The sequence below is a fragment of the Drosophila teissieri genome, chromosome 3R (assembly GCF_016746235.2).
Source record: "Drosophila teissieri strain GT53w chromosome 3R, Prin_Dtei_1.1, whole genome shotgun sequence".
In the NCBI taxonomy this organism is placed as follows: domain Eukaryota; kingdom Metazoa; phylum Arthropoda; class Insecta; order Diptera; family Drosophilidae; genus Drosophila; species Drosophila teissieri.
Window position 1 is genome coordinate 30472009 of NC_053032.1, and position 18887 is coordinate 30490895.

Sequence of the window (18887 nt, forward strand, 5' to 3'; positions counted from 1 at the left end):
AAATACTCTCTTCTCTCTGAAATTTCCAGCTCGTGCTCTTTCTGGAAGTCGGTATTTATCTATATGCGAGGCGGCAACACAACAAAATCAGTTCCACTCGGTATTTCCAAGCGTGCGGACGCGAATTAAAGAAAATCCCAACTAAAATAATAGTAGAAAATATTGTGGAAAAGGGATTGGCTACTTGAAACTAGAGAAAACTGTCCTTAAAGTTCATTCTAAACGAAAATATCCGAAGCGAACGTGAATTGAGTGCTTCCAGTTCCAGTGCGTAAAATGTATCTATAAGATACCAAGTGCGGGTGGGCGATGCAATCGAGGTGTTCTCGAGAATCCGTAAACAAAGAAGGCGGCCAGTTTCATTGACATCCATCGAGATCCAGCAACAAGTTCACACGAAGACCCAGGGTAAATAGTAAATGCAAGAAATTCCCCAGATACATTTTCTAGAACTTCTGACGTGTTCCTCCTGCCGGCATCGCCATCGGCATCCGTCGTAGTCGTACACTGATAACAATAGTCGGGAATGTGGGCCAGCTAAATTGAATATTCGATTTTGATTAGAGAGAAATGCTCGAAACTAAACTGATTTGTGAGCTCACATATGTACTATATGCACTTGTTGTCACCACATGGCGATTCAATTGACCGCCTTTTGCCCCCACAAATTCCCCATTTCCTACTGCTGATGCTTCCTCCTTCTCCCGTCCCCCGCCTCCGCTGGCGATAAGCCTCTAAATATCTGGACTCGAAAAAGTCTGTGCGGTATATACATATGTATATATATATAGTTTTTACGTCCGTCTGGGTGTGTTTATATAATGGAGGAAGTGCCGCAGTCACGTAGTCAATTGTCGGCATTTGTTTTGGTCCAGTTTGCCGTGCACTTCATCTTCATCTTCATATTCATGTTCAGTTCCAATCTCTGCTCTCTAGCTCTCTGTTGTGGTGCTCCTGTTCCTGGAATTCCACCCCCGCGTGTCCTGGAACTAGTTCCGTTCCCAGGACGCGTTGCCAACTAGGCGAAAAAGGATGGCTAGGTTCAGTAGGGGAATCTAAACATTTGAAATAAATGGTTTCCTACTTTTTATTATGCATTTCAGTAACAAAGAGTTATACCGATAAATAACTAGTTTATTTAACTGCTTTAAAAGCGGTTTGTGGAAAGGATAATATTCCTTTTAAGGGTTATTTGCCTCTTTTTAATTTTCGTAAAATTTAATTCTATTTTTTAGATATTGTTTAAAGTATGAGGGCACTGAAAGTACCTTGTAAAGTCTAGGAACTAAAAACCAGTTGAATTTACTCCCGTTCAGCAGGGACACGAACCCCGTTTAGCCACTCTTATTAGCTATTATTGCTTATCTAATTGGAAGCACTTCGCCAATTAGAGTCTGCTTGGGATGATTAATGGCCATGCGTATTTTCGTATTTTTCAAATCACAATCGGATTCAATAGCTGCAATTAACTTACGAGCAAGGTGTGCTAATATATGAAATTTATAATTTATCCACAATCTGGTTCGTTGCTCCCCGCCTGCTTTTTTTTGGCCTTTCGCCTTTACGTCCATTTGATCAGTATTTGTTTGCTAATTAGTTCGGCAATGACGACCGGTTGGCAATACTAGAGTTGGATGCCAGAAAACGAAAGTGGCTGCCAAGCGGAGAATCATCCAAGTCCCATTCCAGACGCGGAATGCAATGAAAGTGGGGACCATGTGGACAAGGAGCTGCCATTTGGCCCACTTCCTTGTCTGGTTTTTGTTTTTCCCATTTTCGTGCCACCTTTTTCCCAGCTCATCTTTCGCTTTTATAATGCTCAACATAGGTAGTCTTTGAACCGGTTTGGCATTGCGATTTGCGATATGCGATTTCCATCGGGGGACGCCTTTTATGCTTACATTTCAAGGTGAATTGTAAAATTTATGTGTGCACACGCGCCATGACGGCATCTGTGATTGGTATTAAAACACTTTGCCATGGGTTAATCAGGGAGGCCAGCCGGGTGTTAAGGGGGCCAGCCGGGTGTTAAGGTGGCTGGGGATGCGCTGCGAACATTTGTCATTCATTACTAATTAGCAAACTCGCTGAATGCACTTGAATTACTCCGCCGCCGAGTCCTTCGCTCCTTGCTGCCTACTGAATATTTCATGCGAATGCCTTTCCTCCTACACAGGGAGAAATTAAACATAATGCTATATCTAAAATCCAAAAGGTTACACTCTACTTTTCCATAGAACTAGCCAAAGTATATTTCAATCTGTTCGAAGTTCATTATCAATGCTGCTTTCTGGAATTTCCATAATATTTCTGATAGCATAAAAAGCTGATAAACAGCAAACTTACTTATTAAAACTTTACATTACTTTTTTCATACTTCATCATCATTTTTTGCAGTACTTTCCAGTGGGTTTAAGCCAAGTTGTGACAATCAAATTAACGCTTATAGAATTGAAAAGTTCACGCCCTGCGAGTGGAACTTTTGCTGGCAGACAAATCACATTAGCCACGACTTTGAATCCGAGTTCTTGGAGCAACTGCAGCATGTGGCCTGGAAACTGAAACTGAAACTGCTCTCGGCCTGGCCAACTCAATTACACTTAACCAAATTGTTTGCATAATTTGCGCAAAACTAGGCAGCCCGAGACCATGATTTTCCCACAAAGAACTCTGTCTTCTTTTTTCTGTTGCACGTATCAACAAAGTGGAGAGACCTCAATCGGTGGTTAGGGCAGCGTTTGTGCCCATGATGATGATACTTAGGCAATAATGATGATGAAGTGGTTATGGCGAGGCGCGTCTAACGAGTCCATTAAGTCGGTGAATTAAAGAAAAATAAAGAAAAACGCCGAGTCAAATTACAGTGCCAACGAATAAATCGATGGTGCGATGCGATGCGATTTTAATTATGCATTCGATCGACGAGCTCAGTCACTCAAATTGGCCAAATTTAATGGCAAGGCGGGGGTTTCTGGCCAGGAAGCCGTACCCTCGACGAATCGGCGAATTCCATTACGAATGGCCAAATGTCACAGCAGACATGGGAAATAAGAGAAGAGCTGCAACTCCAGCTCCGCCTGGGGAAGGTCATCCGCGGGTTTGGGGAGCTGACATTTAGCAGTTGGCAGATGGGAGACTTCGGTGGCAGCAGCTCGGCGACTTCGTGCCACATTAACAGCAACTGGCCCATAGAGACAATGTGGCCAAAAGAGCTGCACACTTTTCACGAACTCACAAATGCCAAAAGAGCAGGTGCACAGGAAAAATCCCTATATGAATGTGGAGCTATCTCATTAAAATTTGAATAACTTACCTCGCGAAACTCTTAATTATTTAGCCATATCTCTTTATTATTTGCCAGTTGCACAAATCATGCAATTAATTCGCTTTTAATTAGCCTCTTTATAATATACTCACAATTCATTTATAATCGAAGAAGCTCCACCCAAAATCGATTCAAGTGCTATGCTGGCTATATTAAATCGAAAAAACTAGTTTTGAACAGACATTAAAAGACAATGCCAGTTTCTGATAAATGTTATGATTAGCTATTCTCAGATTAGACAAATTTATACTTGCTTTCTGAACCGTTCGGACTTTGGTTTCACGCAGTTTGCAGAAATGATAAATTATTTATTGACCCCCAAACAAATGAAGATATTCATAATATTTTGCCACTTCTGCCCCCACAAAAACATTAATATTTATAGAGCTTAAACTAAGATTAAGTTGATCGGCAGTACGGAAATTAGTTTTAAAGTAATGTCATATTTAAATTGGGTTTTCGATGTTCCGCAATTATTCATGCTCAGTCGCCACTTGTTTTTTGAGTGTAGTGCCAGCTCCAAATTGGCTGCAGATGCACAGCTATGAGTTCGCTTTCGGTGGCTCATAAATGTCAGTGGGCTGAGTTATGGCTCCAGAGCTGTCCATCTCGGAGTCGCTTCAGCAGCTTCGTTTCCTCGCCTTCACTGCTCATAAAACTGATGGACATGGACGACGATAGGTAATCGCCCTGCAAAACCCAACATACTATATGTATATCTGCCAGGCGACCTTGCCTTGGTATCACAGCCAACCACACCACCCACTCGCAATCGAGGGGGGAGTTGGGTGGTTGGGTGCGGAGGTGGCTGCATTTGCAGCTGAATAATGATGTCGTGCCTGCTCAAATTGTCCCGCTGCATTTTATAGAATTGGTGCCGTTTGCTGACAGTTTCATTTGAGCGAAAGTGTCGCTGTTTGGCGGCTAAAAGGGCGGCGGGCGCCCGGGAAACAGGTGCACATGCCGCTCCCGATAAGCGGGCTCCTATTGTGTGGGACAGGTGGCACAGTGGTACAGTGGAGCACACGCAAGGTGGACGCACAGGGAGAGTTCTTATGTTGTATCAACAAAGAATGTATAGGGTTGGTATCAGTGTTATGCTGCCTAGCTGTAGTTGTCATATAAAACGTTTACTTTTAACAAGATCTTAGGACTAGGGTCCTTCAGCCAGAGGCTTCACTGTCTGCAGCCAATACAATATGGCCAACCAGGTCACCGTTTGAAACTTTTTCCTCTTCCTCTGGCAACAAGGACACTTTTTGCCAGCTAGGAAGCATTTGCTGACTGGCCAGATGCAATGCAAGTAATGATAGCTCGCTGTCAGGCGGCACAAGAGTATCTGCGTATCTGTATCCGTGTGGCAGTCAGCCATCTCCAGCTCCATTTTCAATTTCATTTTCATTTGTATTTTCATTTCTATTTTCATGCGCATTCCCGTTTCGTCACTTTTCGCAGTCAGTCAGTGGGTCGAATGCGCAGAGCTTAGTCAGCGTTTTGCACACAGAGTATTTCATAACTTAATTGCAGCTGGGCGCAAGATAACAAATTTAGTCGAACAAATGCATTTTCATTTTGCAGCGCGCTCCTTTCTTCGAAAAAAGTGCTGGAAAATCATGGAAATCAGGGAAAAGAAGAGCCAGCGAAAATTGTTGCCGGATTGCATAAAGCGCAGAATACACGCAAGTCAAAAGCATAAGATTGCAGAGCTAGCATTTCATGCTCAGATGGGCGGGCTGTGAAATAGAGGCGTGGCCCAGTGGTGATGAGGAAAACGCAATCCGATGACGAAAGTCCATTTCATTGCACCACAATTCGCACCACACCGCACCGCACCGCAAGAAGTGCAACAAGCGATGAGGATGATGATGAGGCGTGAATTGAAATTGATTGGCAGATTAGTTTGCCCAACTAACCAAGTAAAGTTGCAGATGTGAGGAAAGTGCTGGAAAATCGCCGCCTTGGCTGCTCCTGAAATCGAATTTTCCCCAGCCTTGCATTAATTTCCGTAACCATATCAACTTTCTGCTCTCTTCCACTCGGCTGAAGTTTGTAATTTGCTGCCAATTAGTTGCACGTGAAATCCAATTTCATAAATCTTCTGTCGAATTTCTGGTCAGTTCGCAATTTCTGGCGACCGCATTACCGCAGTCCATGGTAATTGGAGCTGCCTGACATTTGCAGTCATTTATGCCCGCTGCCTCTTAATATTAATAATTCTGCATTTTGCATATTTTCAATATGCGCTTCATTTGTATTCCGCTCCATCATCCGCTCCATTGATCGGCCAGAAATGTGCGAAATTCCGCGTTAAATGTCCAGACAACTCGGCAGGTGCTATCAGTACTCACATGGCTTGATTACCTTTAATATTATATTTCGACTCAAAAACAAAGGTAATGTGCATGCACAGTTACTTGCACAAGCTCGATCGCTACCCGTAAATTTTGTATCTTAATGAATTGAAGTTTATGGCCCCACATTCATTCAATTTTATAAGCATTACCATATAGATGTTATGTTTAATACGGCCAAATTATCGCTAATACGCTGACATTTATAGTGGAGATTACTTTGGGAGACGACACAAGGCGACAACCGTGTTAATCCTGATTATCTGAATGTTTTCTTAACTTTGATTTGAGCAGCTTAATTCGCTGGCTAACCTTTCAAGATTACTTTCCGCTCAAACGAATATATCTGCCTAATTATATGCGTTTGTATACTTTGAAATTTTTGTAGTAAAAGCATAAATATGTGAGGAATGCTCCGCATGAAATTTGAATAGCTTCGCGGCCAAGAACTCCTACTCACAATCATGAAAAGCACCTTGGTTCTGTTTCATTGGGCAGAAGCTGTGCCACTCGTGGCAACAAACATGCTGCTCTGTTGCACTGGAATTCGGCAAATTAAGGCGAGTAATTTGGGTCCACGCTCCATGAAGAGATCATAAAGCAGTCGCCCGGGAGTTCGGTGAACTGGGCGAAAGCAGACATTCCTCATTTCCCCACGAACTGCACATATTCTCTGGATGCTCTGTGTTGAAATAATATTTGCATTTCAATAAGTTTGATTGTGTAACGCTGTTTGGCTGTTTGGATTGGGATTGTGATTGGGCGAACCGTTAAAGTTCTGGTCATCATCGCTCACAATGAGCGATTTGTGTTCGCTTGGGTTCGGTGCGGTTAGGTTCTCCGCTGCAGCGACGCGTATCTCTCAGATACATTTGCATAAATAACGGAGTTCCTTGAACCCCCATTAATTTCCCGTGAGATGCAGGGCCAAGTTAGCCAGAAAACCTCTATCTGGCATCAGGAACATCGCTCTAAAACAGGAAAGTTAAATGGAATCGAACGGCATCTCGTAAAACTTAATAGCTGTTGCCCTCGTTTCAATTCTGATCGGAGTGTCGAAACTGCCCGACTAGAAATGGAAATCGGAATAGACTTGGAATTTAGAATTTGGTAGAGGCGACTAACCGGTCTGGGTGAGATTATTTAATATTTGCTGACAGCCGGGCTCGCTTTTAACACATGTTTGCTGACATAAATCGACTCGCTTGCGGACATCCATAATTCTGGACCCAAGTGGCCAAAACGAAGTCGAAGTGTTGGCCAAATTAATAGAAGTATTAATAGAAGATCTTAACTGCTCGTGACTGATTAATGTGAGCAATTACCTGCTCAAGTGCGAGACTGTCTTTCTGTCTTGCGCTGGCAGAATTAATTACTGCTGATTAATTATTCAACGCCCAGCGACTTTGAGGGCATGCATCAGCCGTAATTCGTCCTTGTGGTTTTTCGAAGGACTTTTCGGGCCACCGCCACCCACCGAATCCACAAAATCCACCGAAACACCGCAGACAAACATCTTGTGTATGCAAATTGAGTGCCGCATTTATCTTAAAGATGCGAATTAACAGCGCGCAGCTAATTAATATCAATTAAAATTTATTGGCACGCTAACTAAGCCGCAATCTATGTAGTCCCGCCTCAAAACGGAACTGGAAACCAACTTGAATTCGCTGTTCCTGTCAACTGAGACTGATGGGGGTATAGTGGCTTAAACCAAATATATGTATATGAAACTTGATACATCGCAAGATACGAGTATAAAGGCCACAAGGGGTTTGCGATTGCCATGTGAGTCTACATGTGCGTGAGTGATTAAGCGGGTTGCTCGTCTATGGAATTAAAAGCTACGCACAGAAAACCTTCAAAGCAGCCACACGAATATATAAAAAGCAACCAATTTTAGAGGGGAATTTTAAGACATCCCTTTGCTGAAATCAAATGGCCACATGCCAAAGTCAAAGCTCGACGAATTGGAACAGTTTGTGATGCAGAGATATGTAAAACTGAACACTTGGCTCGTTCCACTTTAGACTGTGACAAATTGCACATTTTCCAATAGATATTTTTTGCGAGGCAATATAAATTGCAAATAGCTACTGGCAAAGGAAGTACTGCCACTTAAAGAGCATTTCTCCATGCCGCGGAGTGTCATCGAATGTGTTTCGACTCGTTTTATTGTCGTCAGCGCCGTAAAGTAAACGCCATAAAACAATCCGCTCGCTGGCAGGTCAAATTAAAAAACGCTCATTAAAATAAATTGCCAAGTGCCCAAACTCAAACTGAAGCTCAAGCAGCAGCTGCCCTCGAAAACCAAATTCAGTGCTTCGGCTAGCTCGGCGGCGATATTAATCAATATGAAAGTCGATTTCGGGTTCACTGAGCTCGGAGCTTCCACTTTTCACATGGCCGGAGATTTAAGGCCAAATCGCAGGATATACCTACATACCTACACATATATCCTTGTAACAAACTGTTGGCTCACAGCATTGCATCTCCTTGCAGACTTTAAAATGGCAGCGGACTGGCGACTGATGTTCCTGCTCGGAGTCCTGCTCCTGGTGGGCGTGCCCGCCCATGGGGAGGTGTACACGGCCTTGGCCGAGATGGAGGAGCTGCTGGAAACCGAATCCGTGCTGATTACCAACTTGGAGGGCTACATACGCGTCCAGGAGGACAAGCTGAACTTCCTCAAAAAGTGAGTATCCCTCTCCTGCATTCACTTGTGTTATTAAGCTAAAATCACTACGAAAATAATTGGAAAGCTTATCTGAGCCAACAAACGGGGCATTATTTATGAAATCCCGCATTCTGGGCCACAATTAAATGTGCGTTTTGCAATTGACCCGCCGAGAGTTAATATAGTTTTTATTTGCCAATCGCCAACGTGCAAATGCAATTAGCAATTAGTGGCTTTGTTTGCTTTCCATTTAATTAGCTCTAATGAATATGGCCTTCTGATTTGCAACTTGTTGCTGCAATGCCTATAATTGTTATATATTTAATAAATTTATAATATATTTCGGTAGTTCGAGCGGAATTTGAATTGTAATTAAGTTATAATATATTTTATGCCAGTTAATTAGTATTTTGTAAGTACACTTCGTGCTCCTTTATGGCATGTCCAATCAGTAAATGGGAAAGTTATTATCTGTTTTACCTTAAAGATCTGAGTTATTCAGCTTGTTACTTCAGTTGGTTACACGAACCCTAGACCTTCGAAAGACCCCCATGATACTTGGCATAAACGATTCTTATGGTGCCAAGATGTTGCTAGTCTGTAAATGGGGAACTTGAATAGCGAGTGGTTCAGGTAGTCGCCTGCATTGTGGTAATTACTTTTGCCACGTGCGAGGGCAGCTGTTGCACGCACCTATGCTGTTTCACTACTTCTCAATATATGTATCTGTATCTGTAGCTGAGGAGGCGCCCCTCACACACATGACTGCAGATACATATCTCGTGCTTATATACGAAGGGGATCTATGTGGCGTACATACGTATGTCTTATATGACAACTGGCAGCGGATATAATATGGGGGAGAGAGCAGGGTGCAGGATGCGGTGAGACAACTCCCCTAATCGAATAATGCCAGTCGCACTCCGGACTCAGGACTCAGGATTCAGAACTCAGGATTCAGAACTCAGAACTCGGGATTCAGGATCTATCTTTGCGGCTGTTTCTGTTGCTGTTACTGTGCTGTTCAGTTCAATTCAGCTTACTTCAGTTTCTGCTGCTGCATTTGTACGTTGGCTGTGTCACAACAAAGGACGAGACAGGATCCTCGCAAACAGCTGACAGCTGTGTGCCTGCCGTCTCTCTCTCTGTCTCTGTCTGTGTCTGTGTGTGTTATCCTTGTGCGCTGTCATTGCCCCTGCCTTCCTTTGAGTATCTGCATCCGAGTATCCTGTATCCTTCGGATACTGTGCAGCATCCCCGCACTCTTGTCGCGTGCCGTCTGCCGGCGTTTAAGTTGAAATGCCTCTTAAATTTTCTATCTTAAATGGCCAGCCAGCCAGCTGTTGTGGGTGCCTCCAATTTCTGGCTAATCCGCTTGACAAATGCCACCGACTGCGCTGATTTGCTGCTGGCCAAAAGGCAATTAAGTTGGCCGCCACATAAGGACAACACGCGTGCATCCAGCCTGCGGGCTCAAAGGCATGTATATCTATATATGTATGCGTGTGGGTGGCGAGATCCGGATGAAGTTGGCCCGGGAACACCGCCTTTTGCTCCGTGTTCCTGTGGCAACCAAATGTAACGGTCGCTTGGGCAACAGAAATCCGGGGAGCGGCTGCCTTCAGGGAAGGTTTTTGGTCTGCACAAACAACAAGTATTACTTTTACGAAGGGGCGTCGACAAAAAGGTACCCTTTAAATGCATAAAGTATTTCTGCTGCTTTAAAGGTCGCAAATCTAAGTGACGTATTTATTTTGTTTCAACTTTTTGAGCCAAATGAAGCTGAGTTCCACTTTATGACAGAAATATGTGCATATTAAACTAAACTCTTTTGTGAAAGCATGCATTAAAAGTTTGTTTCAAATGCTGCCGCTATACGGATGCTAACAATATATATTAAAAGCCTGATATGTTTTCAACAAACCATAAACTATTTAAAATATTTCGGCAAAGAAACAAAGCAGCGGACGAACAAAAGGAACAAGAACAACTAGTTCTTCTATAAAAAGAAAACACACCTTTAAGACAGTTAAATTATGTGGCACTTTCGGCGGTGACAAGGTGCTGATATGATCTGCTCTACACTGGTTGCGTATAATCCAGTGCGGATTTAAAACGCATTCATCATACCCCTCAACTTGCCAACTAAGCGGTAGCAAAACAGAATTAAAGTCGCGAGGGAGCGCATATGAGTTGGTAAATAAGAATTAAAAACGCTGATAAAGCGAGCCGAATGAAACGCCGGCTGCTCCTGCAGTTCGCCGGGGGTATTTAGGTTTAGGTTTTTAGTTAACGTCTCGTCTCAGTGAAGTTGGCAGTGAAATGCGTTTCAACCCCCGTTCGCTGAGCAGGAGCAGATGTTTCTGCCCTTTCACATTCACATTCATATTCACATTCACAGTGAGTTCCTCTGCGGCCTAATGGAACGCGCCAAACACAGTCGGTCATTGTACGGGTGTCTTGTGTTATGTACAAGTAAATGGTGTTTTGTGGGGTGGGGAGTAGGGTCGTATCGGAGCACGATCCACTCGACTGCGCGCCGGCGCAGGAAGTGGAGGAAGTTGAGGAGCTGCCGGCTGGAACGGCTCTCCAGATCAGTCGAGTCGCAGTTGCCGAGGCGAGCGGATCGTTAACCGTGAACAGTGATCAACTACGAAGCCTGCGAAGAATAAAACCCAAAAGCCACAACCCAAAGTAGTGGAAGAACACCCCTTAGCGGTTGTGCAACTACCACGAGTACAGTGCCAACGCCAACATGTCGCAGCATAACTATACGAACCCGGCCTTCTGCCAGAACAGCGAGTTTTACCCGGTGCCCAGCGGCGGAGTGGAGTCCATCTACAACAGAAGCCTCCAGATGAACTTCGGAGCGGCTCCTCCGCGCGCCACTCGTGATCCCCGCGAGGGTCCCCTGCGAATGCAGCGTAGCATGTCCACGCGATCGGTGACGCGGAAACAACACCACCAACAGCAGCAGCAGCAACAGCAGCAGCAGCAGCAACAGCAACAGCAGCAGCAACAGCAGCAACAGCAACAGCAGCAACATCTGCAGCAGCAACACTTGGCGCAGCAGCAGCAACACCTGGCGCAGCAGCAGCAACACCAGCAATCCTCTAGTGGTCGCTATGCCCTGGTTCCTCTGGAGGAACTGAACAGCAGCAGGGCCAGCAGATACGCCATCGTTCCCGGACAGGCGGCCCAGCGCTTGGCCAGATCGCAGGATAATCTGGATCGCTATGGCTCCAGACATGGACTGCACGAGGAGGAGGAGCCGCACTCCTTCCACGAGGAACCCCACCAGGAGACACAGTTCGCCAGCTTGCCACCCATACTCAATCTGCCGCCCAGGCCCAGGAATATCAACAACAACACCCAACATCCCAATCCCAATCCCAATCCAAACCAGATTAAGCACGCCTTTAGCAGCGACTTTGGCAGCAAGACCTTCCTGATCGTGGATAAGAATAGCAACCAGCGGTACCAGATGGTGCCCACCGCCGAGGACGAGGAGCTGGTGGACGAGAACCAGGAGATCATACAGATGCACAATGGCCGCGCCCATCGATATGCAGTGGTGCCCACGGATGCGGACGACGATGAGCTGGCCGAGGAGCAGGAGCAGCAGGAAACCTGCCTCAGCAACATGGAACTGAGCAGGCAGTACGCTGCCAGGACCTCAACGCCGCAGCAAAAGAATGCAGCTGCCGCCACGAGGGCGTTGCACGAGCTCCTGACCACGCCCAGGAAGATGCAGCCGCCCCCGAGACTGGCGCACTCCACGCCCCGCAACGCCGCCCACCACGAGCAGCTGCAGCTGGAGCGGCGCCTGGAGATCTACAAAAGCCAACAGATCTACCAAAGCCAGCAGGTTGGCGCCGTGGTTGGAGTGCCTCCAACTTTACCCCTGCGCCAGAACCGACTCTCCCCCCAGAGGCTCCACTACGAGACGGTGAAGCCGCTGCCCATGCAGATCGCCGATCGATCCATGGCCGTTATCAGTCCCAGGGTGCAGGAGCAGGAGCAGGAGCAGGAGCGGGAGCAGGACATGAGCAGCATCCAGGGCAAGGGCAAGAAGCAGAACTATCCGCAGAAGATGGCCAATGCCACCATTACGCTGGCCGTGGTCTCCCTGATGCTCGTGCTGGGCAGCACCATGAACGCGGGGCTCATCATCTACATGATAGCACACGTAAAGATATTCATTTGGTCCTTTGAAGCATTTAAATAACTTGATTTTCCACCCTGCAGCTGGGCAAGTCCTTTTACCTGCAGTTCAGCCTGGTGGCCTCCTTCTCGGGGATGGGACTCGGCTTCCTGGGCTTCAAGTCGCGCCACTGCGAGTGGCTGCCGAACAGGAGCTACAGCTCCGGATACATCCTGGTCACCGTGTTCTGCCTCTTCAAGTCCTGCGGACTGCTGGTGATACTCGTGGTGGATCCGTTTCCGGGGTTTCCGGTCCACGATGTGACCACTGGCGTCATACTGGGTCTGTCCACCTTCACCATGTTCTTTATCGGACTGGGAGTGCTGGGCAGCTTGTGGTGCCACCGCCCGCCGCCAGACAACCGCGTCAACGTGGTCTAATACCCTGCAAATAGTTAATGCTACCCTCTAATTAGTTGTACACCAACACCAACCACTTGGACTTCAAGAACTTGACACACCGAACGGCTAAAAGACCAAAAACCAGAACTAGATTTATAATCAGCGGAAGATCATCATCCCCGAAACGCCTGTACATAACAAGTGGGTTGTACCTATTGCTAACTTTAGTACCTATTGTTTAACTTATTGTTCACCTTGATATAAGTATGTTACGCTCTAAGAATACAATAAAGGCACGTAGATACCAGTACAGCATTTTTTGTAATAATAAGGAAATGGTAAAATACTGAACTCTAAAATTAGGTTACTTATTCAGTTATTTATGGTGAATAAACACTTTCAAATATAGGTCGTGTGGTAAAACTTGATGATAAACCTGATTGAGTAAACAATTATTTCTCGGCCATCAGCGGTTTCTAACTTTTGAAGCACAGTGCAATTTAAAGGCAATCTGCTGAAGCCGATTGTTTCTGCATTTACTTATTGACAAACAGGAAAGTTGCGACATTTTCTTTAAGCTGCAGCTTTGTTGCCGCAGGACTTGCCATTTTTTTACGGCCAAGTTGAAACTTCAGCCGCCAGTTGAAATGCAATTTGCCTGCTCGCGAAAAGCACTTAGTGAACTGTCTGCTAAGTTTTGATCTCTCTTTAAATTGCAGCAAAATGGACGAGTACCAGCGGGAGCACTCGGATGCCTCCAACGACATAACCGCCTATGTATCCAATCCCATCAATGCCTACCTGCTGACCAAGCGGCTGACCACCGACTGGCGCCAGGTGGAGAACCTGATGGAGCACGACGTGGGCACGGACTTCGTGCAGAACATCACCCAGTACCGCAGCCTCCTCAAGTTCCCCTCCGACGAGGATCTCAATGGCGCGGCGGTGGCCCTGCTCCGCCTGCAGGACACCTACCAACTGGACACCTCGAGTGTGGCGCGGGGCAAGCTGAATGGCATTCAGTACAGGTGAGTTTTGGTGGCGCTACGGCAATCAAGAGGTAACAGAAAAACAAAACTGTTAACCAAAGAAACAAACATCTCAAAGTCCCTTGGGGATACTCACTGACCGAATTTATTATTCTGCAGCACGGAAATGTCCTCGGATGACTGCTTCGAGTTGGGGAGACAGTCGTACGTGAACCACGACTACTACCACACGGTGCTCTGGATGAACGAGGCGATGGCCCGCATGCTGGAGGAGCCGTCCAACCACACCCAGAGCTTCACCAAGGCCGACATCCTCGAGTACCTGGCCTTCTCCACCTACAAGGAGGGTGAGTGCCAGTCCCAGTCCCAGTCTAGTTCAAGTTCGACATCCGACTGCAAAGTGCCCGGTTGCACTTGCAAAAAACCACGGCTGTGTTTGCAAAATGTGAAACTTATTTAACTACTTGACTGACTCCTTTGGCAGAAAATATCCAAGCGTTGCATGCTGCAGCCCGTGAAATTGTTTATAATTTTCGCAATAAGCCAGGCATTTACCATAACTAAGTCAGCATACGCTTGAGGCAGCTGCTGCTTCAATAACTTGTAAAAATCTCGCAGGCTTCGTAGTCTCCTAAACTGCAAAAGTGTCCTTCAGTTTCGGTAATTAAATTCTCAGCGTGTGTTCGCCGCCCCAACTCGTTGTTGTCCTGGCTCGTTTGCCTGGCACTTTCGAGGTCCATTTGGCTGCAGGAAATTGCACTCGGTCCCCGGCCACTTGCCACTTGCCTCCTGTTGTCCGTTGTCCTGCCACTTTTCATACTTTCCATACTTGCCATACTTGCCATACTTGCCATACTTGCCATACTTTCCACGCTTTCCACCTGGAGCCGCTCTCGGGGTTCTCCGTTAAGTGCGAAAAGTGTTGGCCATCTGCCGCCGGTGCGACTTTGTGGGTAGCTATCACGTAGAGCAGGACGGGATCAGCACGTCCTCTGGCCAGGCAGTTGTATGCTTTATTAACGTCTTATTACGCCGGTTAGTGTCGTCCCCCATCCGTTCATCACGCATCCGTATCCTTGCCTCCAGTTGGTGCCACACAGGGAGAAATTGATGGCAGACACGTAGCCAGTTAAGTAGGGTGTCTAAAGTAAGCAGTGATTTTAGGTAGTCTTAGTCCTGCATGCTTTTAGATGCCTCTTTTGAAGGACTCCAAAACACTGGTGCCCTCTAACCTATCAAAACGCTGTGAGCAATGCAGTTTGACTTGCGAATTTCCCTTTCGCATCGAGCGCTTTTTTCCTATGCCGCCCTATGGGCGTCTAGCTCAACAGCCCACTGATGGGCGTGGCCGGGGGCGTGGCGGAAGTGCGGCCATATTGTGTTGGGGAACAACACGAAAAAACAACGCAAATGGGTCCGCCCTCGAGGCAAGTGACAGGCTTTCTGTCACCCAACCACTCATCACCCCACTCCCCCTGCCCGCTGCTCCTGCTCCCGGTGGCACACACATGTGTCGTGAGATGCAAATTTAAATTCCTGTCGCCGACAGGAGCTCAAAAGTTGGGTGGCCAAAGCCGGATTCTGACGGGCAGAACTTATTAGTGGGGGAGACTCGGGTTAAATGATGGTCTGGAGCTGGACGCAAATGAATAAATAAGTGAGCAGCTCGCAAACTTTGAAAACAATCCCATCGACTTGATGGCCCCAGCAGCAGTCTCTCTCTCTCGGTAACTCAGGAAGTTCGAGGTCAGGCGGTGGAAGTTGCAAAGAAAGTGTGGCATACTTTGGGGCTGAGACTCGTTTGCGGAATATCGTATCGCACTTAAGGCCCATTTAGAAGCTGATGAATTAATTGTGCGGCCGGTCAAGTGCAAAACTCTTGACTTTAAATGGGAGTCTCACTAATGTGCCACTTGTTTATGCAGGTAGTTATGGCCCGTTTAATGGTTCAGTCGCTTTGATGTTTTTTACTTAAGTTTAAATGGCAGTTTTTCTGTTCAAATGGGGAGTTCTAATCAACTATTTCTTGCAGGCAACATTGAGAGCGCCCTGTCCATGACCAACGAGCTGCTCCAGCTGCTGCCACACCACGAGCGAGCCAATGGCAACAAGCGGTTCTACGAGAAGGAGATTGCCCAGCAGCTGCAGCTGAGCAAGATGAAGGGCGACGATGGCACCGATGAGATGCCCAAGTCCGACCTGGTAAGCAACGGTTAGCCAAATTCCCAAGATTACTACCCCTAAGATAACCCAATTGCAGCCCGTGGCCAAGAGTGATCCAGCCATCTTCGATATGACCGAGCGCCGCGCCTACGAGATGCTGTGCCGGGGCGAACTGAAGCCATCGCCATCGGAGCTGCGACCCCTGCGTTGCCGCTATGTCACCAACGGAGTGCCCTTCCTGCGTCTGGGTCCGCTGAAGCTGGAGGAGGCCCACGCCGATCCCTACATTGTGGTCTATCACGATGCCATGTACGACAGCGAGATCGATGTGATCAAGCGCATGGCGCGCCCCAGATTCCGCAGAGCAACGGTGCAGAACTCCGTGACGGGAGCCTTGGAGACGGCGAACTACAGGATCAGCAAGTCCGCCTGGCTGAAGACGCACGAGGATCGGGTGATTGGGACGGTGGTGCAGCGCACGGCGGACATGACTGGCCTGGACATGGACTCCGCCGAGGAGCTGCAGGTGGTCAACTACGGCATTGGAGGTCACTACGAGCCGCACTTTGACTTTGCCCGGGTGAGTTGCCTCCACTATTCCACATACCGTATATAATGCGGAAATAAATAAATCAAAATACGTTTTAATCCTTTGCAGAAGGAGGAGGAACGCGCATTTGAGGGTCTTAATCTAGGCAACCGCATTGCCACCGTTTTATTCTACGTAAGTCGCATTCACTGCGTTTTAAGTACGATAATCCCACGTGTATGCGTGTTATTTTTCCGCATTTATATGCACGCGCACATCCCACACACATAATAACACTCGGTGAATTTTCACTTTATTTGCCCAAGGCAGCAGAATCATTAGTAGGGCTTATTTATATAGGGATATGCGTAGGTTGCAATGCCAGTGAATGGAATTCCAGAGCCGTGAATGCAAAAGAAAGGCATCCTTGCAAATGTCGTATTTTCATAGCCAAGAGATACTTTTATTTCGCTCACCGAGCTATTGTTAGTTGATGCTCAGTGGCGAGCTTTGCATTGGTAAACACAACTAATTGGTTTTGCAAAAATATGTGTAGAATTTAATATAATCACTTGGCATGATATTCATTTTCAATGCTTTCCCTGCGTTTTTAATCCCAGATGAGTGATGTGGAGCAGGGAGGCGCCACCGTCTTCACTTCCCTGCACACCGCTCTGTTTCCCAGGAAGGGAACGGCTGCCTTCTGGATGAATCTCCACAGAGATGGACAGGGCGACGTGAGGACGCGCCATGCCGCCTGTCCCGTACTTACGGGCACCAAGTGGGGTGAGTTCTGCGCCATTTGCTAATCACCAAAGATCGTACTCTAGCATATTCGATGATGCAGTGTCCAACAAGTGGATCCACGAGAGGGGCCAGGAGTTCCGCAGACCCTGCGCCTTGGAGGAGGATCACGGCGAGTTCGCCATCTAATCCGGAGTCTAGTTAGCGAATGCAACGAATCCTTGGTGCGGAATCTCAACCTTCGCCATCGGCCATCGACTTCCTATTGTAAATAAAGCACCCAGGCTGCAGAAGGTCGCATCTGTTCTACTTACCGGTTCACCAACCAACTTCTACCTAGCTGTATCCTAGACTCGTATGGAATTTATCTACTTTTGTATATTTGCCTAGTTTAAGTAGTACAAGAAATTGCAATAAATCGAATTGGAAATCAAACGAGTGGTGTGTACATATTAACAAGCTTTCGAGCAATAAAAATTACCTAAACCGGTGAAATTGCTGCTTAAATCGATGATGCTGTAAGTATCCAATCACCGATGGCAGATAAGCTCGGAATTGAAAGGACATCAACGGCAGAGGGACACTCTGACAATCCGGCTCTGGTGTTCTATTAGTGGGTGGCCATTTATCAGCCGGAGGACTCATCCATCAAGTGCGGCAAGTGGAGCTCGGGCTGCATCAGCTGTTAGCCGATACAAGGGCTTCTCCTGCGGGTGAGTAAATACAAATCGGCTTATCCTTGCCGCATCTGCCGCATTGCGTTGCATACTTTGCGGCGCTCCGGCAAACTATCGAATTTCGCCTGAAATGCGAAATGCCCAAGGGTGGCGGAAAATGGCCTGCCACATTGCATTTGGCATGGGCCAAAAATACATTTTATGCTGGATTTTAACTGAGATTGTAAGTTAGTTTGATCCACTGGAATTTGTTTTTTTGCTGGCATTTTTAATACAAAGTTTGGACTTCTTTTAGAAGATTTTATCATGCAATGGTTCAACGGAAGTCTATCATAATAGTTCAAAACTTTGAATGAAAGCTGTTATCAGTTCAACATTACCTACTACCAAACTCACTTGAAGCAGAAACTGGTTATCAGCACAAATTTACTTTAATTTATAGTAGTTCTTATCAGATTTCTTGAGAACATTGGCATACAGCTTATGTTTTCTTGTATTTCATAACTTGATTCGAGATTAATTTGATCAATTTACACTTTGGCAATGACTCAAATGTTAATAATAATCCCTAAGCGTATTTTACGAGTATGTACCTAAGAGTTACAGACTTGACAAGCCGTGATAACAGGTCATATATTTGCAACAGGCAAACTTCCGCTGCACTTATCGTGTCATAATATATACTTCGAATGGTACCGCGATTGACATTACTACAAAGGAGTGTAAGACTTTGCAGTTCTTTAAAGGATTTTGAATAAATAAATGACTAATATACTCATATCCGTTTTAAGAAAATGGTTCTTTGCAAGCATGGTCTTGCAATTCCTAATAAGTTATAATTTGGATAGATGCAAGGCTGATCATATAGAGTATAACGCTTTTTGCTA

General features: G+C 46.3%; 2 protein-coding genes across 4 annotated transcripts; both read left to right on the top strand.

The window, feature by feature from the left end:
* The first annotated feature begins 97 nt into the window (after window positions 1-97).
* On the top strand, window positions 98-17758 carry LOC122621074 (prolyl 4-hydroxylase subunit alpha-1). Of its 3 annotated transcripts, none has more exons than XM_043798813.1 (9): window positions 98-408; window positions 8179-8371; window positions 13618-13926; window positions 14047-14234; window positions 15920-16089; window positions 16148-16630; window positions 16709-16774; window positions 17200-17365; window positions 17427-17758. In XM_043798813.1, exons 2-9 carry the CDS (start codon window positions 8187-8189, stop codon window positions 17510-17512), a joined length of 1653 nt encoding a protein of 550 aa, XP_043654748.1. In that variant the 5' UTR covers window positions 98-408; window positions 8179-8186; the 3' UTR covers window positions 17513-17758. The 3 variants fall into 3 exon arrangements, with proteins under 3 accessions (XP_043654748.1, XP_043654749.1, XP_043654750.1); XM_043798814.1 differs by lacking the exon at window positions 98-408 and adding an exon at window positions 7770-7870; XM_043798815.1 differs by lacking the exon at window positions 98-408 and adding an exon at window positions 7787-7903.
* On the top strand, window positions 8388-13200 carry LOC122621073 (alpha-protein kinase 1). Its single transcript, XM_043798812.1, has 2 exons — window positions 8388-12542; window positions 12602-13200. The coding sequence occupies exons 1-2, from the start codon at window positions 11109-11111 to the stop codon at window positions 12935-12937; spliced, it is 1770 nt and encodes a 589-aa protein (XP_043654747.1). The 5' UTR covers window positions 8388-11108; the 3' UTR covers window positions 12938-13200.
* Window positions 17759-18887: the final 1129 nt, after the last annotated feature.